General features: G+C 42.3%; 2 protein-coding genes across 3 annotated transcripts in view; one reads left to right on the forward strand and one right to left on the reverse strand.

Moving 5' to 3' along the window:
• Positions 1 to 17,356, forward strand: part of PPDPFL (pancreatic progenitor cell differentiation and proliferation factor like) — a 37,039-nt gene extending 19,683 nt beyond the window's left edge. The window contains exon 5 of one of the 2 annotated variants that reach the window (XM_043483450.1): positions 17,127 to 17,356. In XM_043483450.1, coding sequence (XP_043339385.1) covers positions 17,127 to 17,136 — 10 coding nt within the window. In that variant the 3' untranslated portion in view covers positions 17,137 to 17,356. Of the gene's footprint in view, positions 1 to 10,478; positions 10,751 to 17,126 lie in introns of those variants that run through there. The other variant, XM_043483452.1, reaches the window with a different exon arrangement.
• LOC122451010 (serine/arginine-rich splicing factor 3-like) lies at positions 9,027 to 10,424 on the reverse strand. The gene has a single exon (XM_043483454.1). The coding sequence runs from the start codon at positions 10,306 to 10,308 to the stop codon at positions 9,814 to 9,816; it is 495 nt and encodes a 164-aa protein (XP_043339389.1). The 5' UTR covers positions 10,309 to 10,424; the 3' UTR covers positions 9,027 to 9,813.
• Positions 17,357 to 27,245: the final 9,889 nt, after the last annotated feature.

The following is a 27,245-nucleotide window of genomic DNA, read 5'->3' on the forward strand; positions in this document are numbered from 1 at the left end:
ACTGCTTCTTTGGCTAGAGCTGGGCTGTTCCCAAGAAGCGTCACATTTTAGCAGAGAAGAGTAAACACTAAATCAACATGGAATATAGTTTCCCGCAGTGGTAAGTGCTGTAAGGGAGATAAAACAAGGTGTTATGTTGAAGTGCAACTAGGCCAGGACAGAGGTGGAGGCAGAGAGGCTTTGATTGGTTTGATTAGGAGAGGATTCACAGGGAAGGTGGCCAGGGACAGGGTCCTGAGGGGGGAAGTGGCCACCTTTGTGGAAGGCGCTCTAGCGGGCACCAGACTGTGACTGACCACGCTGTCCACCTGTTTCCAATACCTTGTGACTCTGTCGCCAGGGGACAGCAGCTTTGGGCAAGTTTGGTGTTCTCCTTGTGGAGGTCACATCGTCTACAGCATTGTTTCCAACTGAGCCCAGGATGAGAAATGGTGGGGCCTGGGGTTCTGTGCTTCCTTCTTAAGAAATCTGTGATCTAGTGAATTGTCCAAAGGCACTCTGTGCAGCAACAGTGTGAAGCCAGATCACCCAAAAGCCCTCCCCACCAGGGTCTCCGGTCTCAGAAGTCATCGTCTTGCTACCTCTCATACCAAGTACTGCTCTTATTTGTTTTTTGCTACTTTCTGTTCAAAACATAGAGCTGTTTTGTATGACCTAGAAAAATAGAGTACTACACAGTTACTCTCCTTTCTCAATAGTTTTGAAAGAATGTATTTTAGGTTTGGCACCTGAAAATTGTTTTCATGTTACAGAATAATAATTTGTTTCTCAAAATGTTGATAGAGGAAGGGAGGCATGCATGCATGCTAAGTCACTTCAATCGTATTGGACTCTTTGAGACTGTAGTCCACCAGGCTCCTCTGTCCATGGGATTCTCCAGGCAAGAATACTGGAGTGGGTTGCCATGCCCTCCTCCAGGGGATCTTCCCAACCCAGGGACTGAAACCATGTCTTCTGCATTGCAGGCAGATTAGTGACCATCTGAGCCAGCAAGGAAGCCCTTTATTTAGCATCAGTGGAATGTGAAAGTTTTGCTTCAACATATTTTAATTGGATATAGTGAAACTTATTTGCCTCCAGGTTGTAAACACAAAATATATTAAATCCTTTGCGCTATAGTAATTATTTGACTAAGAGCCACAGAGTGTGAGTTTCATAAATATTTTATCCTTTTTTACATGCTTAGCAGAGGTTTTTGAATTAATAAATGAACGGTTACTGGAACTACATTCTGGATGCCAACTCAAGCAATGGTTAGGATGTTGAAATTCCTTTGCAAGGAAGAGAGACAAACATTCTATTTTCAAATAAACTACCTTTGAAAATATTTGTGCAGTCTTAAAAAAACTCTTTGAGGGAGCTATCTGTCTTCAGATTTCAAGCTAAATTTCACATGAAAAGAGAATACAGAGGAAGGCCACCAAGTAGATGTATCATGTTACTTTGTCCTGTGTCATCCTTGATAGATTCCAATGCTCATCCATCTTCTGGTATCACTGATGCTGCTGAGCATCCTGGAGGAGACCACATTCCCTCTTATACACAGAGGATCCTTCCTCTGAGCTGCATCAGGTTGGCTCCACTCGGGGCGGTCCCTGAGGTGGGAGCTTGTCTATCTGATGATGAATCAAAGAGCTGAAAGAAAACTGAGTTCTGGAAACTGTGGGAGCTGTATCCCCAACTGACAGCAAATTAGACTTCATCCCCAGCAGCACTGTAGAAGAGGAAGAGGGATTTGAGGGTCTATGGGGTTAATAAATTTTTCTTAAATATATTTAAAAAGTTTAACCAATCTGTAACTGGTCAGTTAATTCCAATTCAAGTATTTTCCTTTTGGAAACCACCTTTTACAGGATTCCAGAATCCTCCTCCTTTCAGAATTCTAAAAATAATAAATTTTAATATTTTAGAAAGTATTAAATTCCAAAATATTGAGTCTCTCCAGCAAGTTATTATAAATCATTGCTTGCAGTGTTCCTTGAAGCACTGTGTTTCTTCAAATGGAAGTAGCATCTTCTCTGATGCTAAATGATTAAAAGCACAGGTGACAGACAGACAGGCTGGACATATATTACAAAAGTATAAAAACCTCATAAAAGCCTTGGACGTTGCCTAAAAAGGAAGCAATTTATTTGAGCAAAACTGTAACCCTGCAATTCTCAAAATCTGGTGTATCTAAGAACCGTGTGAGGAGCCTGATAAAATGCAGACACGGGGCTCCATCTCCAGGAATCTGAAATCAAGGGTCCTGAGCTGCAGCCTGAGGATTTATTCTCTGCTGAGGCTCCTGGTGACTTGTAACTGATGTGTAAAGTAGCGCTTTCTGCTGTGGTACATATACACATGGACTATTACTCAGCCATTAAAAAGAATACATTTGAATCAGTTCTAATGAGGTGGATGACACTGGAGCCTATTATACAGAGTGAAGTAAGCCAGAAAGAAAAATACCAATACAGTATACTAACGCATGTATATGGAATTTAGAAAGATGGCGACGATAACCCTGTATGCGAGACAGCAAAAGAGACACACATGTATAGAACAGGCTTTTGGACTCTGTGGGAGAGGGCGAGGGTGGGATGGTTTGGGAGAATGGCATTGAAACATGTATATTATCATATGTGAAATGAATTGCCAGTCCAGGTTCGATGCATGATACAGGGTGATCGGGGCTGGTGCACTGGGATGACCCAGAGGGATGGGATGGGCAGGGAGGTGGCGGGGGGGTGTTCAGGATGGGAAACACATGTACACCTGTGGCGGATTCATGTCAATGTATGGCAAAACCAATACAATATTGTAAAGTAATTAGCCTCCAATTAAAATAAATTTATATTAAAAAAGTAGTGTTTTCTTCAGTTCAGTTCAGTTCAGTTCAGTCGCTCAGTTGTGTCCGACTCTGTGACCCCATGAATTGCAGCATGCCAGGCCTCCCCTGTCCATCATCAACTCCCGGAGTTTACTCAAACTCATGCCCATCGAGTTGGTGATGCCATCCAGCCATCTCATCTTCTGTCGTCCCCTTCTCCTCCTGCCCCCAATCCCTCCCATCATCAGGGTGTTTTCCAATGAGTCAACTCTTCACATTAGGTGGCCAAAGTATTGGAGTTTCATTTTCAGCATCAGTCCTTCTTTCTTAGATTGACATAAACTGCAACCACCCCTTTCTCCAAACTCAGGAAACAAGCTACTATGTTACTACGTACTACTATTAGTCCTGTTTCTCTGTAGTTGTCATTTTAGCATTAAGAACTCAATGGTCTGGGAGAGCACCTTGGGCAACTGCACATAAGATCATGTAACATGGAGAAATTGTTTCAAATAAGAAGGGTTAAGAGCTGGACATTCACAACCAGTTGACTTCAGCCTTTGGAAAAAGAGTTGGAGTTTGGAAGGATTTTCCCCTCGGGGAGACAGTTTTCTTCTCCATCCTCAAATGGTAATGATTACCAATAACTGATCATTTTAAATTAAAATGCACTTCTTGTTTTTCAGCCCCTAATTCACCCATGGTCCATGTTAGAGATAAATGCAGTTTAAGGAAATGATCATTTTTCTTGATTTATCTCCATCGCACACCTGTCATATAAAATGCACATTATGCATCTTTGATAACAGTTTTTCTCTGTGATTCTGTGACAGCATTATGGCTGACAAAATAAATTTTGGAAAGGCAGTCTATAAAATCTTAATTTTAATCCAAAAACTTAATTTTCAAAAACTGGAGTACTTGAGTGAAGTCACTGTGGACTGAGACTCTGGTGGTGTGGTGGCCCCCTGGAGTCCCAAGTCTGGGATGGGGTCCCACTCGCCTCTGCTGGCCAGGTGGGCGCAGCTAAAGATTCTCTGTGCTGTTTGGCTGCAGGACAGAGATAATTGCAAACTGTCGGTCTGGCCAGCAGGCCCCTTCCCTGGGCTTCTGACCTGACAGAGCGGGCTCACTATAGCTTTTTGTTTGTTTGTTTTCCCCCTCATTGGTGTTTCCTGGTTGCTGGCTTCTACAGGATTCAGTTAGAAACACACTGTTGCTTAGTCACTAAGTCATTTCCGACCCCATGGACCATAGCCCTCCAGGCTCCTCTGTCAGTGGGTTTTCCCAAAAAGAATACTGGAGTGGGTCGCCATTTCCTACTCCAAGGGATCTTCCTGACCCAGGAATTGAACCCGCATCTGCATTGGTAGGTGGATTCTTTACCACTGAATCACCAGGGTAGACCTTAGGATACATTATGGAGAAATGAAACCCAGGGAACTCACCCCCATGTCCTTCCTTGGCTCTGAGAACATGGCCATTCACCTCTCTGAGATGTCTGTGCTTGTTTTATATATAACATCAGGGTTTTTAGTTTTACTTACAGGAGGAATGTGCTTCCTTGGTGGCCCAGACAGTAAAGAATCCACCTGCAATGTGGGAGACCTGTGTTAGGAAGATCCCCCAGCGGAGGGCATGGCAACCCACTCTAGTATTTTTGTCTGGAGAATCCCATGGACAGAGGAGCCTGGCGGGCTACAGTCCATGGGGTCACAAAGAATCAGACATGACTGAGCGACTAAGTACACACACAGGAGGAATACACCTCCTCCACATTCCCAAGAAGTGGAAGTCTTTCCTTCTGTACTAATTTTCTTCAGAAGTTTTCTTTGTATTTTTACTTTTTTACACCTCCATATAAAGTTTGAAAACTTTGCCTTTTACCCCCTCTTTTTTCCTCCCAATATATTGTTGCTATTGTATTGTGACTGCATTAACTTTCAAGATTAATTTAGGGAGGAAGTTCACTCTTGTTGAATTAATTATTTCCCCCAAGATTAAGCATGATTTTCTATTGCTCAAGGCTTCATTTGCATCTCAGCTCCATTTAAAAATTTCCCTCACATTGATATGTATTTTGGGAGCTGATTGTGTTCCTAGATATTTTATGTGTTTTCTTCCATCTCTTAACTTCTTGGGTTTGTCTATTGCAGACTAATGATTTCTGTATATTAATTTTCTGTTTAGACATATTATGAATTATAATAGTTTTTCAGTTGATTTTTAAATTAACAATAAACAGTCATGAAGTCTGCAAACAAATCATTACTTTACCTTCTGTTTCCTGGTTTTTATATGCCATTTCTGCCTTGTGTCCAGATGTGTAGTCTGGTATATCCATATCAGTTTCAGGTAAATAACCTTCACAGCTGAACTAAACAAGCTGGGGAGGGGACATTGTGTCCCTGAAAACACCCTGACCTACAGCACAAGGACCCTTGGGGTGCTGATCAGGAACCTTGTCTTGCTGTGGCTTTTTCACTAAGCATCTTGCAAACTTTAAGGAATGCATCTATTTAAGAGCTTTTTCAAAAGAAGAATGGATGATGATGTTTTAAGTGCATTTCAAAATCTATGGAGTTCATTTTAATCTATGAGCCTATGACTCAGTTCATTTAATTATAAAATTGATCTATAATTTTCTTCCCTTGTGATACCATTTTGGAGTTTGTTTTAATGTTGGCTTTATGTCCTGAAAAGAATTTGCAATATTTCTTTCTTTATCTAAGTTCTGGAAGAGGTTAAAAGCATTGGCATGATCTGTTCCCTAATGACTTGGTGTAATTATCCAGTAAAGCCACTGGAAAGTGTAGCCTTTTAGAAACAGCGTGAGGTTGCTGGGGGAAGGGTGGTGGGCAGCTCTCTGAACAGCATCTGCATTTCTGCCCTCGCTTTGTCATCCTTACCCAGTTCATACAGGTTGTCACATTTATTTGCATAAAAGTGATCAAAATAACCTCTTGGAATTCTTTTAATTTGAAGGGTTGTCATACTCTCCCCATCATAATATTTTTTATTTTAAAATATTTTATCCTTTTTTCTCTACTGGGTGGCAAATGTTTGTATATTTCATTATTTATTACAAATAACTAGCTAGCATTAGTATTTTTAGTCTTACCTTTACTATAATGATCTTAAATTAAAAAAAATTTGCATTTGTATTATCTACCATTTTGTTTTCCTTGTATTTATTTTTTGTTATATTTTTCAGTTCTTCAGTTGGAGCTTATTTATTTCCATTCCATACGAAAATTTTAAAGCTTATGGGTATTTAAGGGTACACATTTTCCTTTCACCTCAAGCACAGCGTTGGTGAACTACTGACCCCAGTGGGTCAGCAGGGGAGATGTTCTGCTCTTACACATTTGGCTGATGTTCTGGTCAGTCTCACAGCATCCCAGACTCAGACTACTTCACTGGGGAGTACACACCTGGACGGTACCCACGGGAGCCTCCAGCTGCAGAGTATTTTCAGCAAGACTTTACCTGCATTCACTTGTCCGACATAAAAATAAAAGGAGCTCATTATCACTGTAAAGTGCCCATTGTGACCGATATTGATTTACTTATTTACAATCCTGAATTCTGTCACTTTTTTTTTAAAGGTTGCAATATATGTAGTTTTGTTCACTTTCATTTGTCTGGAATGTTTTGAATGTTTTTTGCACAAACTTTTTCAATTTCTTTGTTTTATAGATATTGCTTATCTACCCCTTAAAGTTAGCTTTACTTTAAATTCTAATTTTTTATTTTTTCTTTTAGCATATGAGTTTAGCCCATTTATATTTATTTATATACAATAGACACATTTGATATTATTTCTTAGCTCACATATTGTTCTGTGGCTCTTATTTTCATAGATTTTAAAATAAATTTTACATCTGTCTGGCTCACTGAATTTCCTTCTTTAAAATGCTGCTCTGTATTACTCCTTGCTCTAATGGTTAGCAAGGTGATCACAACTTTTAAAGATGCTGTTAGAACTCCAGATAATACCTGTTTGTTTTCTACTCTGTACAGCAATAGGATTCATATAAATCCTCCTTTGACAAAATCCTTGGGGCACATGCTCAGAATTCAAATTTTTAGAATTTTAGAGTGAAGGTGTAAGTGCTTACCCATGCATTACATACCAACAGACAGAACTAAGAATGTCAATATTGTATGATCACAGAGGGCAGAAAAAAGGAGATTATAGAAAGCCTCCCATTCAAATCAGGTTTTGAGTTGAACAATTGTCTAAATAAGTTAGTATCTTGAAAATCAGGAATTACAAATTTCAGAAAGAGGATTGTAGACCTTTGTACAGTATTTTCTTCTTTCTTCTGCACCAAATGTATTTAACTGATTATACTATTTTTCTTTTACTTATCTTTGTAACTTCAAATATATTTCTACCATATGGCTTAGCAGTATTTAACGATCTCTGTCAATCAGCTATTTTTAAAAATCGAGAAAATCAGAGCTGTGCAGAAACTCCTACACTCTTTCTCTTTCCAATTTTAGCAATTTAATATCATTTCTACATTGCCAAGATTTATAATTTTTACATTTTTTTCCTGTAACCATAATTAACATATGTATTTCAGACTTCCGTCAAACAATTCACATACTCAATTCTCAATGCTGGAATTTTGCCATAATAATTTGATTCACTAATTGGTTGGCTGAGGTTCATTCTCTGATAGTTTGCTGAAGAATAACTCGTAGGAACAATGCTCCCTGGACATCCTCATTGCTGCGTGTTTGTCTTTAATTCCTTCTTTGCATTTGCACTGTTGTTCGGCTGTGCCTGAAATTCTTGGACTATGTTCCTTTCCCTGAGGACTGTGTGGGCTCTGCTCTGAGGTGGTCTAGCCTTGAAGAATGTATGTGGAGCTGAAGAAGGCTGCTAGTTTTCACCACATAGCTGGAGCTTTCATGGCTTGAACAGAACTGGGGAGAGGAATGTGGGAATAAACTGCTAGAGTTCACAGTCTTACCAATATTCATTCCTTTTTTTTTAAAGAAATGTTCTGGATTGTTGCAAACTGTTGGTTCATTTCCAAAGTTCTGAAAGAGTTGATTTGACCATTTTTATTATTTTTCTCATTGCATTCATGAAACCAAGTAGTTTTGGAACCCCCTAAGCTGCCATTTTCACTGGCCTAACTTCCATGTTCTATGTAATGTGCTTCCATTTCATTTGCCTGCTTCTCTCTTTCTTCCCCTCCATGTTTTTTTTGCTGTTTTTGTGATTTTTACTCTCCTTTAAACTGTAAGTAATTTGATCTTGATTGCCATATGCTTTTAATTTTTTTCTTTCGCTTGTGTTTGCTTCATCTCTTTTGTTAAATCTCTATAGCCCTCTCAGTTTTTTTTTTTTTTTAACTTCTGCTTTTTGATCCTGTTTCATGGAGGCTATATTTTCTTTTCTTTTCTTCCTTCCTTGCTTTCTATTTTTATTCATGTCAATATATTTGGTCAAAATTTTCATCTGCTCCTTAGTAATATTTTTGTTGTTGTGGGGTACTCAGTTTGTTTATAATACGGTTTTATTTCTTGTAGAATATTTCAGATGTTCTGTGCTTGTTCCCTTTTATACCCTTAATCACTTTTGGACAAAGTAAGTTACTTCTAAACAAGTGGCTTAAAATTATTATTATTATTATTATTTTTTGGCAAGAGCTTCACAAGTGGAATGAGTCGGAGCTGCGGGCTCTGCACAAACAGGAATTCTCCTTTATTCACTGTGTTTTGTGTGTGTGTCTGTGTCTTTGTGAGCCCTCAAAGACGCATTCTTCAAATACAATGTAAAATTGTCCCTGCAGCCCTGTTTGTGACCCAAAGTACCTCTCCTCCACTCATGTTCTACCAGCATGTTGTTCTTTCAAATTATGGCTCTTCTGTGCAATCGCTCATTTGTCCGTCTCCTCTGCTCGCTGAGACTCTGCACTAAAGATCAGTGACCGGAACCTTGTCAGCCCTGCATCTATGATTGTTATTAACAGAGTTACGGTTTGCTGGTCTCAGACCCCAGGCCACACCATTTCCCAGACACAGGGATAAGCCCGTGACTTTTTATTAAATTCCCAGCACTTCTCTGAGTGTCTTTCATTTTTCACTAGTTTTTACTTTTTATCTTTCTTTTCTTGTATTTGTGGTCCGTGTGTTAAAAAGTCTCAATTTTTGCTGAAGATTGATTATTTTTTTTTTTCAGGTTAAACAACAATTTGTAACCAAAACTTTAATCCCAAGGATTCTCACAAAACATATTACAAATGACAGCATGAAAAAAGAATCTTGCACAGTAACTCAGTTCAGCTCTACAATGTACCCTTAAACTGGCAGGACATTTGTTATCTTGAGTATCTCAGATTTCCAAATAAAGAACGTTACAAAGAGCTATGTATTCATATACAGCAATCACAGAAGGAACTTACAACCTAAAGCAAAGGTAAACTAACTTCCTTGAAACTTCTTAGATTCTACACCAACTGGACAACCTTTTGTCCAGTGTGAAGACTAGTGGGATTTTTAAACCTCTAATCTAGTTTAAGGGTGAAGCTTTAATTTTTCCAGCTGGTTTTTCAGTTCACAGCAGTTTAAAAACTGCTTAACTACAGCTGCATACCATATCCCAGCTATGTTGAAAAAAAATCTTCCAATTTTTGCCAGTTTTTATTTCCATAATGTTAAACATTGACTTTAGCTGGGCAGGAGTTAAGAGGTTTATTATCAGCCTATGCAAGACTAAAATTCAAAGCAAATTAAATTTTGCTTAAGGGAACATTGTAAAGTAACAATTCTTGATATTACATGCCCCATATGATCCATTTCAAACCATAGAGAATTACACCTTTGTGTCACTGTTCCAACAGACAAACAAATGTGAACAGCTAAAACATTTTAAAAATGCACCAAGCTTATGAAGTCTCAAACAAAACTTGAATTTTCTGTACATACTCCTGTCAAATGAAGTTATTTCCTGTACACCACTCCTCTTGCAAACTTGTCTTCTATTTCCTTTCATTTGACCTAGATCGGCTACGAGACCTAGAGAAAGATCGGGACGGCTTGTGATTTCTCTCCCGGGACAGTGATCTCTCTCTTCTCCTATCTCTAGAAAGGGACCTGCTCCGGCTGCGGGAGAAGCTTCTCCGTCTTGGAGATCTGCGTCGAGGTGGAGGACTCCTCCTCCGATAATCATCTCGAGGGCGACGACCCCAAGAAGGAGGTGGGCCACGATTACGACTTCTCTTTTCACCATTCGATAGTTCCACTCTTACTCGGCAGCCACACAGTGTTCTCCCATCTAGCTCTCGAACAGCATCAGCTGCATCTCGGGGATCTTCAAATTCAACAAAAGCAAAGCCGGGAGGGTTTCTAGCAACCCACACACTTCGGAGTGGTCCATAATAGCCAAAAGCTCGTTCCGGTTCAGTCTTGTTACCATTGTTTCCAAGATTACCTACATAAACTTTACAGTCCAATGGACAGGAATCACGATGCATTTCGAGATCTTGGGTTAGAAATGCGGAGGTCCAAATCCACAGAACCTAGGCTAGGTCTTCTCAGTCCCCTCCCGCCCAGCGTTCCCGGATGCTCTCGCACACCCGGCGTCCACGAAATGGCCTGAAGATTGATTATTCATTTCTGTTTTTCTCTGTCTTTCTTACCTTAGACAAATTCTAGGAGGACTACTTCATGTTGCCATGTTAAAGCTGGCATTTCCGGTCCTGCTGCTGCTAAGTCGCTTCAGTCGTGTCCGACTCTGTGCAACCCCATAGATGGCAGCCCACCAGGCTCCTCTGTCCCTGGGATTCTCCAGGCAAGAATACTGGAGTGGGTTGCCATTTCCTTCTCCAATTTCCGGTCCTAGCTCATCTTAACTTCATACATTACAACCTGAATGAGGATAATTAACTTCAGTGTTTGCAATAAACATATGCAATGCCATCACACTAGAATACGTGCTTTGAATGTGATTCACCACAGGATTAATTAATTGGAATTATCTGCTTAAAATATCTTACCAGGTCCCTTGGGACCAATGATAATTATATACACAACATCTTTTCTGGGATAGAACTTAGGTTGCAATTAAACACTAAGTGGTTTACACAAAGATACAATTTGCAAATCTAAGCCTATATCACAATTCAGCTTTGGATTTACAAACTGAAAAATTCAAACTTCAAGTGTCAAATTCTCACCTTTAACACAATCTGTGTGACTTGGAAGAATTTTCTGAACTTTAAATTTCACTTCTCTAATCTTTAGGCTGGAATAATTAAAAACAAACTGCCAAACCATCACTCGGATTTATTGTAATGAGGTAAAAAAATAACACTCCTAAAGTTTCCCATACGGAGCCCGGCATATAACAAGCACTTAATGGGTATTAGCTGATTTATAGTTAGCTATTTTAGTATATGCATGTGCATGCATGCTAAGGTAATAAGAGCATGTTCTAATCAAACATCCTCTTATTAGCTAAGAGCATGTTAATTAGCTAAGGAGATTTTTAGGTATAGAGTTCTCTGTTTTTTAAGTGGAAACATTTTCTAAATGTCATAAAATAATCTGAATATTTGAAGGAAGGCAGTAGTGCTTTATTTCTTGCAGAGGCATTGCCCATATATCCATTGATCTCCATAGCAACCCCACAAGGTGCATGGATCAAATGGGAAGAGAAGTAGTAGGAATACTGATATATTTCTCCATTTCTCTGAATAGTTAGACAGCATGTGCTGATGCAGCTTTACCGACATCCCCATGAGGTTGGAGTCAGCATGGTGAAGCAGTGAACGTTCTTGCTTTGGAGGCAGGCGCCCAGACCTGACTTTGTCCATTAGTAGCTGCAAGACCATCAGCTGGTTACCTGACACTTGTGCAGTGTTAACAAGACCATCTCATCCCAAACACTGTTCTGGAGACTAAGAAAATTATCAGTTACTTCCCCTTACTCCTCTGCGTTTTGTGTTGGTTATGATTCCATGGCAAAGGGGTTGTTTTCTTTACTGACCTTAAGACAAGGGGAGCCATAGTTGAAGTGATTTAAGGTTAAATGGATAGTGTCAGAGAAGTTAAGAGGACTTCAGTACTTCTTGAATGTTATTGGTAACAGGGCCTGAGAGCTTCCTGGAGGGCCTTCACTGTCTCATGGGAGCATCCAGAGCTGGGTGGTATCCAGTGGATGCTGTGGACTTAATACACTTGTGTGTAGGGGTCAAGGGTCACCCAGGTCATGACCTAGTAGATGAGGCAGAATCCCAGGGGCTTCTCGGTAGACACCAAGTCTGAGGTGGGGGGTGGGTGTCACCTTGGAATGGCTGTTGGTTACTTCTGAGTGGGGATGGGGAAGAAGGAGGGGGTTTCTGAGATCATGTGCCAGGGCTGCCCTAAGTCATTACTGCAAACAGGACTATAACAAAGCACAAACATATCCATTTACAGTTTTAGGGGGCAGGAGTCCAGAGTGAAGAGTCTGGCAAGACCGTGTTCCTCCTGGAGGCTCCTGGGAAGGTGGTCTCCTTGCCTTCTCAGCTCTCAGACTCCCCACACACCTCGGCTGTCCCCTACCACCCCTGCATCCAAACACAGTGGCACAGTGCTGAGGACTCACCAGGTACCATCCTGCTGTCCCTCTTCTGCCTTTTGCTTCAAGATGGCAGGACCCTTGTGATCACATTAGAAACACATGAATAATCCAGGATAATTTGCCACCTGCAGGTCTTTAACTGAAACACACCTGCCAAGTCTCTGCCACTGAAGGACCCTCTCTGTGGGTCCAGGGAGGAGCATGTTGTGAGCATCTTTGCGGGGGGGGCATTGTTCTGCCTACCACAGAGCTCAACGGTGAAGATAAATGACACCAGGACATGGTCTAGGAGCAAGGTCAGGGCATTTCCTGCTCAATGGCAGGTATGCCTGCTGCTTCCCCAGGGTTTTGGGAAACCCTCACGTATTTTCCTTCAAGCCACCAAGCTCTAAACCTCCTCACACACTTAGAAATCTGCGGGGGGTGGGAACCCCTCTCATTTCAAAGTATTTCTTCTAGTCGTCCAGATTTAGCAAGTGGTTTATGCTTAAAGTGAGTTTAAAGACAATTGGAAGCAATTATTCCCTTGAAACAAGTTTCAGGAATAACTACTACACAGAAAAGAAAAAGAGGAGGGTGGTTCTGGGAAAAGGGTTTTCTTTTTGGGCAGAGTCTTCTGTGGCATGGTTAACCTTACTGTAATAAGCGTCTCCCACTGAGATCTGGATGGCTTGTCAAGACCCTGTAAATGTAGCATCCTGCAAAGTTCCCCACCCCCACCCCCAACTGTCAATCCAGGAAAATCTACCAGCTGTGCTTCTATGTACCTCCCTCTCTGGCCTGTGTTTCCCAGTGATTAAACATTGTCAGAGTCAAGGACCTTTCAGTGCTGAGTATTCAAGAAGCCAGGTAGCAAGCAGATGCTTCCAGGAGCCTCGGAAAAGTCTAAGACCATCATTAGCTTCTCTACGTGAAATGGTGCTCAGAGCACACAGCTATTTCTGAGAGAATCCGAGAGGGTGTTACTGGATGAAACTGGCATTTGAATTGCTGCACACCGTAAAATGTTGCCCTCCCAATGTGGGTGAAGGCCTGCACAGAACAAAAAGGCAGAAGAAGGGAGAGCCTGGCCTTTCCTGCTTGACTATGGAACTGCCGCTGCTGCCCCTTGTTCTCAGGCCTTCGGACTCAAAACGGCGGTGGGGGGATAAATCAGGAGTTTGAGATCACCACAAACACAGCACTATATGCAAAATAAACAACAAAGACCTACGTATAACATAGGGAACTGTATTCCATTTCTTGTAATAACCTGTAATGGAAAACAATCTGAAAAGTCACCTTGCTGTACACTGAAACTCACACAGCCTTGTAAAGCGGCTCTTCTTCCACCGGAAAAATATATGAAAAATATTAGCATTTGGTACAGCTCTTGCTACTCTTTTCTTGTTTCCAGGCAAGGGCCCAAACCACTGGACTGAATGAGAAACAAGACCTAAAGCTTTGCTTTGTCAACTAATTAAAGCACCTCTGCTTGGGGAGCATCTGTAATGTCACAAAGACCTGGTAGAAGCTAAAAGAGTTCAGAATCTTTCCTGAGGCAGGAGCCAGCCCACCTTCTCTGTCAGGCTTCATCATCTTCATTTCTTCCCATCTCTAGACATCCTCCCGCCTGCCCCCTCCCCCACCCCACGTCTGGAAGCCCAAAGGGCTAATAATACCACTGCCCAGATTCAACCTCCAGAATCGAGGGAGAGGCGGCAGTGAGATGGTGACTTTCTTCATTTTACTGTGATGGAAACATTTTGTGTTAACTGGCTGGTTTGAACTTTTCCAGACAGTTTACAAATAAACACTTTTTCTTTGGTAATAAATCTCAAATTAATTATATATTTCTTCACCATCACCCATTACGCACAATAGCACACCACTTACTTAGGATGTAATATGAAGGTGGCTTCCTGGAGCTTTCACATGTTATTATATTTGTATAACTTATTTAAACATAATCATGTACTTAAAATTGTTTATTTAAAACATAAACACATACCACTGGCACCATTCCTGGGGGCATTTGTTGGGCACTAACATTGAACAGTCTTTGGAGTTTTATTTCAGTTTTGCTGTTTACTCAGACCTGTTTGTGAGCTAAAACTCCAAATATTTCATGAAAGCATTGATCAAGGGCCCTCCTTCAGCTGTTTTTCAGGATTTTAAAAATTGCCAAAGAAGCTCAAGCCAAAAGCTGCTTCGATATCTAGAGTTTGTATTTTGCCAAAAATAATAGCAGACTCGACCATCTAGGTTGGAGAAGTGCTGAAAAGGTGAAGCCACCAAATGCACGTGAATTGTTAAGTACAGTTGATGGCAAAAGACTGTGTAATACAAGTGTTTTATAATGGATTTGGGGCGAGAGCATGTGGCAGGAGCTGGATCTGGTATCTTTCAGTGAGATGGGGCACCAGGCCATGGACTTCTCTGGTCCACTTTCACCAGGTGGTAAAAGCCAGAGCTGACGTAAGAATCTCCACTGTCTCCTTCATGCTCAGCTTCCTTTGGGGTTGTAGGTGGCTCAGGGTTGGGGTGCTGTGTGGAGGTAGCCTAGAGTAGTGGGAGGTGAAGCATGGGGGACCCTCTCTCTGGGAAGAGTTAGGATGAAGAAAGGGGATGGGAAGAAGGATCGCAGCCCCAAAGGAGTGTTAGGAGGATGTGTTAGGAGTCAAAACACTGACCACATGTGGGGCAGAAGGTACAGGGAAAGAAGGGATCCAGTAAATAAAATCTTTTCTAAGGTAGGAATTAAATAAGAAGAGATATTTGAAGAAATCAGCCTGCAAGTTTCAAGTTAATTCTAGAGAAGATTTGAATTGGAGTTGAGCCCTTCAGTGACTTGAGTCACCTTGTAGTGACTTTAGATGCAAAGTCAGAGATGGATCATGTAAATTTTAAAGTATCTAAGAATCATGAAGACTGCATCTTAATAGAGGATATTTCAGGATCCCAGAACAGAGACTTGGATTCAGTAGACACAGGGTTACTCAGGAATCCTTTATACGATATCACTTAATGTTATATGTTGAGTTTAGAGAGAGAAATTTGAAGGAACCAGCAAAGCTGACTGTTATGAAATGTCTTTTGACCTCAGCTGCTCAAGTGTTGGGCTTCCCAGATGGTGCTAGTGGTAAAGAACCTGACTGCTTATGCAGGAGACAGAAGAGACACAGGTTCAGTCCCTGGGTCAGGAAGATCCCCTGGAGAAGGGCATGGAAAACTACTCCAATATTCTTGCCTGGAGAATCCCATGGACAGTGGAGCCTGGTGGGCTACAGTCCCTGGGGTCGCAGAGGGTTGGACACGACTGAAACAACTTAGCGTGCACGCTGAAGATCATCTTGATCCTTAGTATTTAATAACACACATTCACAGCTGTATATATACTACAGCTCTGTAATAGTCTCTGTACAGCTTTAAAAGATGTTAACGTTGTCTAAATAAGCTACAATGGAGAACGATTTCACAAAAGAAAAGCAAAATTCAAATCATAGTTTGATATTCTCTGACAAAGTCTCATAGATCAAAATGGTATTATTCTCTTAAACTTGATAAGGTAAATCTAGAAAGCCATCTGTGATGGACAACAATGTTTCATAAAGATCCTACAGAACAATCAACTGGAGTTCTGGAGCAATCACAACTATAAGCTTTGTTAAAAGTAGCTGCTGCTATCATGATTCTGAGATGAGTACAGACAGACATGACTGGGGTGGACCCAGGGGATGCACAGTTAGATCTGTCCGTCACCAACAGGATATTATCAGATCCAGTGATCAATCAGCTTGAGTGAGTGCATGGATAATCCACAGCATGGAAGATTAGGAACACAGGTGCCAGGACCATGTGGATCTAGTGCCACTTCTTCTGATGTATTCGATACTTTCAGATCATAACCACAACACCATGCAACTATCAACTGTATTTCTACATACAGGTAACGGAGAATCTGAAAATGAAATTAACAGTCAATTTGGGGACAGGACTGCAGAAAATAACTGTGAGGAGAAAACAATACATTACTCTTAAAATCCTTTGGACCAAAAAAAAAAAAAAACAAAAACCCCTTAAGAAGTGTCTGCAGATGCTTCTTTGTTTGTGGTTGTTACTTTGCTGGCTCTACTGAAAACTGAGAAAATTCACACAATGTTTATAAAGGAGCTGAGAAAGGAAAACGGTTGTCTTTGTAATAAAAACCAGGTAAGTGTCAAAGTTTAGAAGCAATGAATGGAAGGCACGCTTATTTGGACTTTTGCCAGGAAAGAAGAAAGACTGCAAAGGAGAAATGGTTGAACATTGATTTTTCAAATCCAGGCTCTTTTTGAGTGAAAAAGTTAAAGCTAGTATTAACAGGTAATTGGGAATCAATACTTTTATCGCTTGTTTCCAATTACGTCTTGCATAAATGATGTCCCAAATCATGTCCTAAAAATGTTTTTTTTCAAATCCAGTTAAAAGGTAGAGCTTTTAATTTATGAAGAGAGTAAACCCTATGGAGCTCAGGGATTAATCTGGGTGACGCGCAAGGCAAACCATTTTGTTTCTCTTTTCTGGGTCCTTAAACACTATGGCTATCAGCATTTTTACTTGGTTCAACCAGCTCCAATATGCGTCTAGGTTTTTCCCCCTCATCTCTTAATTCCTCCTCATGTTCTTAATTTCTCCACTGAACTTAAAGTGTACACAGAACATACCAACGCTGCTGGCCATATTTTCCTTTTTTTTTTTTCACTGCAGACTCGTCTGACCAAGGCTGCCTGGAACTCAGCATCTCTCACTCGAGCTATTCTTTCTCGGTGGTCCCACCTGGGCCAGTGGGTCCCTGTCCACTGTCTGCCAGGGCCAGAATTCACTGGACTTCATCACCTGTGACACCAAGCCAGTCACCACATCTGCCCGTTTTACTTCTAAGCTGCCTCTCACCTGTTCTCAGCCTTTCTTGTACAGGTCTTGTCCATCTCCCCAGTTACCTGGCCCCAGCGCTGCCCTCCTAAAATCTCCCCCCTTGGACAAGTGACAATCTTCTGTATCTCATTTTTAAAAATCTATTAAAAATGATAAATGTTTACTCTATTTTTCCTTGAAAGTCATGACTGGTACCTGTTGTTTCAGCATAATTATGAAATAGCATCTCCTTTCCTCTCAAATGGGTGATACATGGTGCTGTCACTCTAAACACTGTTATTCACAGTTAAAGGACAGGACTTACAGCCACACCAGCTAACAGCAGGCGTCCTACAGCATCATCTGTTACTTTAACAAGGGATTGTTACAATGTCAGTGTCTCCTGGCTGGCTTGCTCCCACCGCAGCCCCACCTCACACACACACACACACACACACACACACACACACACACACACACACACACACACACACACACACACACACACTCAGGATAAGACCTAGTCGTCCTTAAACCTGCAGGCGTCTTCTCTAGAACAGACACCAGGGATATTCCCCGTGTGCTGACTTCATCTGCACATCTTTTTTTGGAAATTATTTTGTTCTCTTTGTAGGGCTTCCTAGGTGGCTCAGTGGTAAAGCATCCGCCTGCCAATGCAAGAGACTCAGATTTGATCCTTGAGTTAGGAAGATCCCCTGGAGAAGGAAATGGCAACCCACTCCGGTATTCTGCCTTAGAAATTCCATGGACAGAGGAGTCTGGTGGGCTCTAGTCCATGGGGTGGCAAAGAGTCAGACACGACTTGAGTGACTGCATGTGCACACATACACACACATGTTCTCTTTGTATCTACTCCAGCTGATGTCAGCTCTTTAAAGAGAGCGACTACATTTAGTGTTCATTGGCACCTATAACGCTGACCCTCCAGACCTGGGGTTGCACTGGCCCCCAGGTTTGTCCTCAAGACTGAGAAAGCAGTCTGCGCCTCCCCTAAGCTTGCAGGCAGTGTCTGTGGGTTCTGCCTCAACACCTTATTCTCACCAGTTTTCCTGGAAACCATCTTTACGTGGTCTGCTAACTTCCCTTTTCTACCTCAAATAGTCTAATTTATTTGCAAAGACTTGGCTTCGTTGCTAAAAACTGCACAAGTCTGCCAACTGTAGAGTCTCATGTTTGCAAGAGCCACGTAAAAAGAGCCCATTTGTTTCTATTTTTTCATTTTAAAATATAGTAAAATGCAGAGAGCATTTTGCAAGAGAGCATAGAATGATCTCTTTAGAGTCGGGTACCATTTGATGGGAATCAATTTGTTCTTGCAATTGAGGTTGCACGAGGTCCCTGGGGGCCTGAAGGTGGGTCGGTGGAGACGACAAGGAAAAAACTGCTCCAGCCCACACGAGCTTTAGTTCCTATTCTTACGGGTAAAGTCCTTCACCTTTAATCTCTCTCTAATACGATGTGCTCTGAGCTCCCCATACTGCCGATCTGGTCAGGAATTCTGTGTCATCATTTAATTTGGAATGCCACCTTCTTCTTGCTCAACTCCTCATGGTCATCTGAAAAGGACTGGATCTCCTTTATAACATTCAGGAGCTTTGGTCCAGGGGTGGTCAACATGGATGGTATAGGCTTGGAGGTGATGGCTGTCCACTCCTGGGCCAACCTTGGGCAGAAGGCCTTTTCTAGGGCAGGGCCCAGGTTCCTGAGTGTTTGAAATTAATCCACAGGAAGTCCCTTTTGAGGGTATTGCATCTGTTGTGCATTCACAAAGTGTGCAGCATGTAGACTCTGAGATGAAAATGTCAGCTTCCATCACTTCCCATTATTTGAAGAAGTTGCCTCAACTAGCTACACACCCCCTCCCTCTTTTCCCTCTAATTCTAAACGCCTTACCTTTAGGATAATTCAGTTCTTTCTGAAACAGGAGTTCTTCACTCTGAAGTGGGGAGTGGAAGGGAAGTTGCGGAATTCATATTTCAAAGCCTATTTTCCTGACATCTCTCCTCACCCTTGGTTGGGGGAGGGGAGAAGAGGGTCAATGGAAGGACACAATACTCATCTTTCAATTCTTTCTGCTATTTCTATATCAGAAGGGACTAGTATCTTATTGAGATACTAAATATCCACTGCATGATTATTTATTGAACACTTATGTGCCTATGGTCTCCTCAAATATTTTATTTTATTCAGACCTCATTGAAGATCCACAACAAACTAAAGAAAGTGCTCACTTTGCTGGTGAATAGATGGTGGTTTTGAGAACTAAAACTGAGCAAGACCCCATAGGTAGTTGTCACAGGTCAGCCTGGGATTTAAATCATGGCTTTCACATTTGAAATCTTATAAAGTAAACACTATGGTATGTAAAAGTCTGCTCAACGTGGAAGTAACATATTTTTGCATATGTCAAGTGAACATCCAGTGGTGGGGTAACAGCTCAGTCAGCCCTCTTTGGAGCTCTTATCTGAGGTTCCCTGTATCCGTGGATGCAGAGCTTTTTGGGCACCAAGGGTGGTATATCCACTTGACGCTGCCATTTTATACAAGGGGCTTGAGTGTCTGTGGTTTCTGGTGTCTTTTGGAGTCCTGAAATCAATGTCCCACAAACCCCAAGGGATGACGGTGATGCCTTTTGTCCATTCCCCAGGCAAAGACATTCACTCTTTTAGTTTGGAAGACACTGAAATTTGAGAAGGGGAGTTCCAATTTAAGACTCACTGTTCATATGTTTCTCAGCATATTTCCCAGAATCCTGGGCATTATAAGTGCTCACTGTTTATGTAAGTGCATAAACAATGCTTTTATCGAGGAAGCTTATCTAAAGGAGTAAATGTCACATTAAATGGTGGTAAAATTACAGAATTTCAGATTACTTGGATCTCAACAAAGGCAAGGGTTTAATGGAAGGAGCAGATGTTTCAACTCTCCTTCTCCTGAGTTCTGGCTCAGCTACTAGGTAACCACATCCAAATTACTCTGTATTGATAGTTCTGAATTAGATTCCCACTCTGTAAAATGGAGCAAATAATTCTCATCTATGAAGTGCTGTGAGGATGAAATGTTCAGGCTGTGTGAGCTGAGTGTATGGCCAGTGTCTGGGTAGCTACTTCACCTTTTCCTTTTCCTCCATCCCCCACCCATCAGCCCTCGTAGGCAATCACATTTTGCCACTTGCAATCAAGTAAACTCACAAAATAATCTGGGCCTTCATGTGGTTTTTAAAGGTGCCTGCATCTTCTGATAACACACCGTCAGTATGTGAATTCCACCTGCCCTTTTCCAACCCCCAATCAGTTATGACTGAGGACACTTTGGTTAGATTCTGGGAAGAATTCCAAGAAAGCTTCAGGCCGGGTTCTGCTGTTCGATGGTGGATCGCCTGATAGCCAAAGAAGGCAATTTATTTCGATACCTAAAACACATAAGAAATGGATGGAACTAGTTGCCAATAAGGTGCCCCCAAAGCTCTCAGCATAGAGAGAAAAGGGTCCCATTTGAAGATTCATGCATGGTTCTGTGTGGAGGATGTGTGATTAGCAAGGAGGTCAGAAAAAAAGTTATAAAGAGAAAAATATGTAAAAACTGTAAAGATTAACTAAATATGTTATAGCTGAGCTAACATATCCTCTATAAAAATCAACTTTAAAAGACCAAATAATTGCCTCTGTCATCAAACGTTTCTCATTATCCTGTTCAGTGCTGAATGCTTTCCCAGTCATCAGAGATTATATCTAACGTGAATTTACTGGGCATGTGATCTAGACTTGTTCATGCCCCAAACTAGACCCACAATCCTGAAAACACTCTCAGTAACACATAAATACATCCTACAGGATACTCTGTAGGAGTGAAAATGATCAAACTAAATTCCCTCAGAGCCAATATTAACGTCGAGCTGTCTAGATGCAGGATGTGTCAGGGGGATTGGACATAGGATGGAGAAGAGCAATGGCCCCAATGTGACGTGTCTTCAGCAGAGTCCACCTTTTCTGGATCCTGGCCGACCAAGTCGGTGGGAGCTGGGTGAATACTATACATGATGTGAAGTGAATAATATGAAGATTACACCTTGAGGAGAGTGGGTCAGACTTGGTCCCACAGCATCACCAATGGTGGAGCCTGGGGTGTGTGGGGGGTCTGATGTACATGCCCAGGTTTTGGGGGTAGGTGGGCTGCTCTAGCAGAGGCTGATTCTCCAGGGAAGGCCGTGTGGGATCAGCGGCAGTGGGCTTGCAGGCACAGCCAGGAGATGGACAGACCCTGGAGGCTCTGTCTTGGTCTCTCCTCCAGGCTCTCGGGTCCACCTGCTTCTCATGTTAGGTGCACTCTGTCCAGGGTGGGGCGGGATTGGGAGAGCCTGCCCAGGATTTCTGGTCAGAGAGGCCAGGAGCTTCCTTTCTTCCAGCCTGGGGCAGCCCCTGCCTCCACCCCAGGATTTTCCTTCCTGCTGAGCTGGACCCTCATCCCTCCGGGGAAAGCACACTTTCCAGGCTGGGTTGCTGTACTTGCCCGTCAAAGCAGGCCGGGAGGACCCAGGGAGGCCAGAGGCCCAGGCCCCTCTGCTTTCTCATGAATTGTGGTGAGTGGCCACCGTCCTCACGGTGGAAGGAGAGGCGTGAAGTGAGCTCATCACCAAGTGGCCTTTGTCGCCGGGTTAACTTACTCTAGAAAAGCCACGACGCCCAGCAGCTGAACTGCAATGGATCAAGATGCACCGCATCTGTACTCTTCCATCTCCAGTACAAACTACCTCGTATTTTACTGTGTTTTCTGATGAGAAAATGGTAAACAATTCATTAAGCATCTGGGGTGGGACCTTAAAACATACCAGACTAATATTTTAACCAAGCAGTAGATGAGATAAAAGGGGCAGAATAAAACCAAAAGATAATATCACTGAGGCTGATTTTTTGCTTTTATGTCTTTTAGAGGGTACTCACCTCTAAAGATGAATTGTGTATCTCATAGACTGTGACAGCAAAATCTAATTGCTTAACAAGCTTATAAAAAAGTCCGTGCTACAGTATTAAGTCATTTGCTGGGGCTTCTTAACAATATATTTGCTATTGGTGGACAAATGTTCATGTTCTTTATATGCTTTGGTAGAAAGTTATAGTCTTTCTCTGAGAGTTCATCAGGTGCTTTTCACGTCCCAGGAATGCAGCTCAGAGGAGGGGCAGAGAACATTTGTATCAAGGCTATTTTGGAGACAAAGTTGAACAGAAAAAAAAAAAAAAAAGAAAAAAAAAGTTGAACAGAAGTAAAACATGTCCTGTGCTCAGACCACAGTGTGTGAAAGTGTAGCACAGACAGCAGCTGCAGTTTCAATTCCAGGGAATATCTGGTAGAGGAAATAATGCAAATACTGATCCTGATAAGAACCTCTGAGAACAATAAGCACAGGCATTATTTGTGTTAGCAATGGGACCTGAGATGAGTTAAGGAGCCTCACGGCTTCGGTACTAAACTTTACACTGGAGAGGGTGTGGAGTTAGGGGAAGAATGAAAGCTGTTTCCAGAACATTAGGAGAAAACTGAAGAACTATGAGTGGCGGGGTGTTGTTTTTTCTTTTCAAGTGGAAGATATACGGGAATTTTCCAGCCAAGCTGAGTGCACTGGGTGTTCCAACCTCATCTTTGCAGAGCACACACATTCTTGTGCAGTTAGACTGCAGGGCACGTGATGACCTTACGAAGGTGCTCAGAAACCACTTGGGGACTGATCGCTTTCCAACCATGCACCTTTAGTCTTTACAGAATACTTAGTCAGACCACTGAACAAGCGAGTGTGGATGGTGGTGATGCCAGGATTCAGATTCCATGGGCCACGTGCCCACTGGTCTCCAGTCCTACACCTGTTAGCACCTGGGACTCCAGAACCAAGCTCAGGCCACTTCTCTGCTTCCCACTCAGGCAGGTAGTGGACACCCTGGAGCAGGATCTAAGGGCTCACGACCATCTGATTCAGGAGAAGACCTAAAAAGCACAAATGAAGTCACCGGGGGACAGTTATGGGCGAAGAGTCACCTTGTAAAAGGCAAGAGGGGCTCAATACAGGGAGCCTGCTTGCAGGTCCTGGCAGGCCCTCCCTGGTCACCCTCCCTGTCCTCATGCCCCAGGGATGGCCCAGGCTTCTCCACAACAAGCAGATTCATTTGGGGCACGGATGCTTTCCTTTCACTGCGTCCTTTACCCCTTCAAGCACTCTACCATGTGGACAAGAGAAGAGGGTCCCCTAAATGGTGAGGGCCCCAGACTCAGACAGATCCCCCAGCTGTGATAACTAGACGGTGAAGCTCAGGTCTGCCTGCCCACTCCAGCTCCGCCTCCGCCTCCTCTCAGAACCTCTAACCATCTCTTTCCTCTGGGCTGAAATCAAGTCCTTGCTCCTCTAAAGAGCCTATTCAGTAACCACTGATGAGGGTTATGCTCAGTTTGTCTCCAGGCCCTAAACCTCCCTGCTGAGAGGTCTTGGACAATCACTGCTATATTCTTAGAGGCAGTTTGTCACTGTAAAACAGGGTAAATAAAGAAAGGAGAATACCTGAAAGAACCCTGTCATTATTAAATGGATTCCTTATATCACAAAGAAAAATGAAGGTGGGATTATGGCTGCAAGAGCCACATCCTAGAGTAGTTCTCAGCTACATTCAAGTTGTGAAGATCCACATCATGGAAATGGAATTTTTTAAAATACAGGGGAAAAAAAAGGCCGGGGGTCGGGATATAAAGGTAAATCATTTGTGAAGAATTTCGGAAGGGAACTCTTTCCCTAGCCATAATTACAAAAGTCGTTGAACATCCGTGGATAACAGAATAGAAGTTTAACATTTTACTAATGCATTTAAGTTCTTGTTTTACTTGACCTCGACTTTGTCTGATTTTTCTCTCATTCTGTCCCATTCCGTACAACATACTTTTCATCTCAAGATGGCCACTGCTCCCCAAACACCTAGTCTCTCCCATCTCTGCCTTTTTTTACCCTCTATTCTCACCTGGAAATATGTTCTCTATCTCAGCCCACAGTCTCCAATCACACTGTCAAATTGTTTCCCAAGTTTTAATCCTAAATCATTCTTTTTAGCAGAATTAATCTTAGTCTGGCTAAATGTCTTGATTCGAACCCTCTCAAAATAAAAAACAAAAACTGATTTGAAAAAATCAAAGCCAGGGATTTATTTAGAGAAATACTGGATGTCTGAGAAAATGCAGCCAGTTTGTAGGAAAGAGCTAGAACTGGAAATTATGTGTCAAGGGCCCAGGTGTATTCTCTCAATTTCTCCACTTTCTTTTTTTTCTTGGCTGGAATTTTCAGCAATAAAATGTGTTTTAGCTTTATTTATTGAAGTATAGTTGATTTACAATATTTATTAGTTTCAGGTGTGCCGCACAGTGACTCAGCATTTCTGCAGATCATGCTCCGTCACAAGTCACTGCAGGACAGTGGCTATGGTCCCTGTGCTGCCCAGGGTCCCCCGTCCACTTCCACGGCTGCTGCTCTGTCCACCGCACGGTTGACCAGGCAGCGCTTGGTCCTGTCATCTCCCCTGTTTGTCACATCTCTGTTAAGAATTCAGTTCAAGCTGTGTCTGGAATCTCTTCACTTTAATTTCAACTCCCAAGGGAAGGACTTCAATTTGGGTCAAGTCCAATCAGCTGCTCCATCCTCCAGAGCACGGGTAGGTCTAGGGTTACTTCATGATTATTCTCTCTGAAAGGAATCATCACTGCTGTTCACTTCACAGTGTGTAGTCAGGCAAGTGAGACTTGAATTAGGCTCGATGTCCTTAGCAGTGTTCTCCTAAGGAGAATGTCATTGTACATAGTCTATAAATATGTGTTTAATTATTTTAATATTTTTTTTATCACACTGTGGATTCAATTATTGATAAAAATGGATTTCTTTTTTTTTTAATCCTCAAGTTTAAAAAGATTATCTCAAAGTGCTTTTATTTAGATGTCTGAACCAGGGGAATCCTAAAGAGCAGTGGTGCTCTAGAAATCTCGAACTGAAGAGTTTTACACCAAGAAGTGCTGTCTAAACGAGACTGGATGAGGAAGTGTTGAAAAAGGGGTGAAAGTGCAAAATTGAAGAGGGTGGCTTTTTTTCCTTTAAAGAATTAAGAAAATTGGGATTTGAAGCACCAGGATGGAGAATATTGCATAAAACTGAAGGTAATGGACATTTGCTGCATCTGAGAAGAAAATGTCTTAACAGATCAAAGTTTATGTTTTGTTCAAGGCTTTATAGAGTATAATGGGGTGATTTTTTGAAGGTTGTAAGTATTCTCTAAGATCAAGGTACAATGTTTACCAAGTCAGTGAATTTAGATTAAGTCCAACTTGTGATAGTTTGGGGCTGCTTTCTGATTTCAGCCATTATATAATGAAAAATATATGTACCAGTGTAGTGGTACATAGGAGAAAGTGACCTTAGGAGAAGTGGGGGAAGGTTTTATGCGGTGAGTAATTCTGAGACTTTAAGGAGATGGACATGTGTATTAACTGCACAGGTTACTTTGAATTACCACACAATCTTCCTTACACCTGTGGTTAAAATCTGTGTGAATTGAGTCTGTGTTTGTGAACCCACAACACTAACTTTTCTTCTTGGTGTCTTCCTTCTTGGAATCGAACGTGAAAGCTCATAGTAACAGTCATAGTAACAACCACTGCAAAACAGCAATGGTTAATTCCAGTGATGCCTCCTCTTATGGGTGCTGCTGTGGCAGATGCATTTTGTAAGAACTTTTCTCCTCACAAAAACCCCATGAGCTAATGCTATTATTATCTCACCTTCACAGATGAGGACACTCATCCCTGGGTTGGGAAGATCTCCTGAAAATAGCAACCCACCCCAGTATTCTTGCCTGGAGAATCCCATGGACAGAGGAGCCTGGTGGGCTGCAGCCCATGAGGTTGCAGTGAGTCTGACACGACTGAGCGACTAACACACAAACACACACACACACACCCCTGACCCTCACAGATGAGGAGACTCAAGCTAGAGAAGCTACAGCTAACCCAGGTACGCCTGGTTAACACCAGGACCGACATGCCCTCTGCTAGAACTGGCACATTCAGTCTCAGGTGGAGCTTCCATGCTCCTGGATGTCTCAGGGACCGCGGTCTGAGGCAGCAGTCTGTCATGCACTGTCTGGTCCTCTGCATGGCACAGCCAATGACACAGGTTTTTCTACCTTTTTACTTATGTCTGGGGATATCTGGTGTCCTCTTTACTTGCTGTCATGGAAGACGAGACATCTCGTATTCTGTGACTTCTGTATCCTCAGCACCCATAACAATGCTGGGATATAAGAGGCTCTCAAGACTCACTCATTAAATGTCAGTTTAGTGAATGTCTAGTTTGTGAGCTGGTCTGAGCTCCAGCCGCCATGCCTCCCTTTCCCGTGTTTACTGTGGTTAAACAAGGCAGGGTTCACCCAGAGGGGCGGAGGAAAGGCAGGCAGGGTTCACAAGGTGCCTTCCTGTCCAGGTGCCCACTGTGCTGGGACCACCTCGCTGTCAGACCACACTGGGATGATGCCTTTCCTACAGAGCAAGGTTGGGGTCACACTTAGAAAGTCAGACTAATATGTGGGGTTTGGAACAAGAGACATTCTCTGAATGAGCAGCTGTAATCTTTTCATACATTGAAAAATAGCAACGGATCACCAGAGAGACTGCAGCTTCATTCACTGCAGTGAAGTGGAGGCTGAGGGTCCAGGGTTTCTTGAGGCTGGGTCCTATTGTCCCCTAATTGCACTCTGGGAGGTGACAGCAGACCCTCTGCTCAGGCCTCTCTTATTGCTACATGGGGAATTTTCATAACCAGCACACACTTCAGGAAACGTTGGTGTTGAGATGTAACTCAGTAAACGACAGTGTCAAAGGGGCAAAAAGAAGATTAAGGTACAAAACACAAATACGAACTCGTGATGTCACTTGCAG

The sequence above is a fragment of the Cervus canadensis genome, chromosome 12 (genome assembly GCF_019320065.1).
Source record: "Cervus canadensis isolate Bull #8, Minnesota chromosome 12, ASM1932006v1, whole genome shotgun sequence".
In the NCBI taxonomy this organism is placed as follows: domain Eukaryota; kingdom Metazoa; phylum Chordata; class Mammalia; order Artiodactyla; family Cervidae; genus Cervus; species Cervus canadensis.

Coding starts and splice junctions, on each gene's coding strand:
- LOC122451010 (XM_043483454.1), bottom strand. CDS start 10,308: ATGCATCGTGATTCCTGTCCATTGGACTGTAAAGTTTATGTAGGTAAT.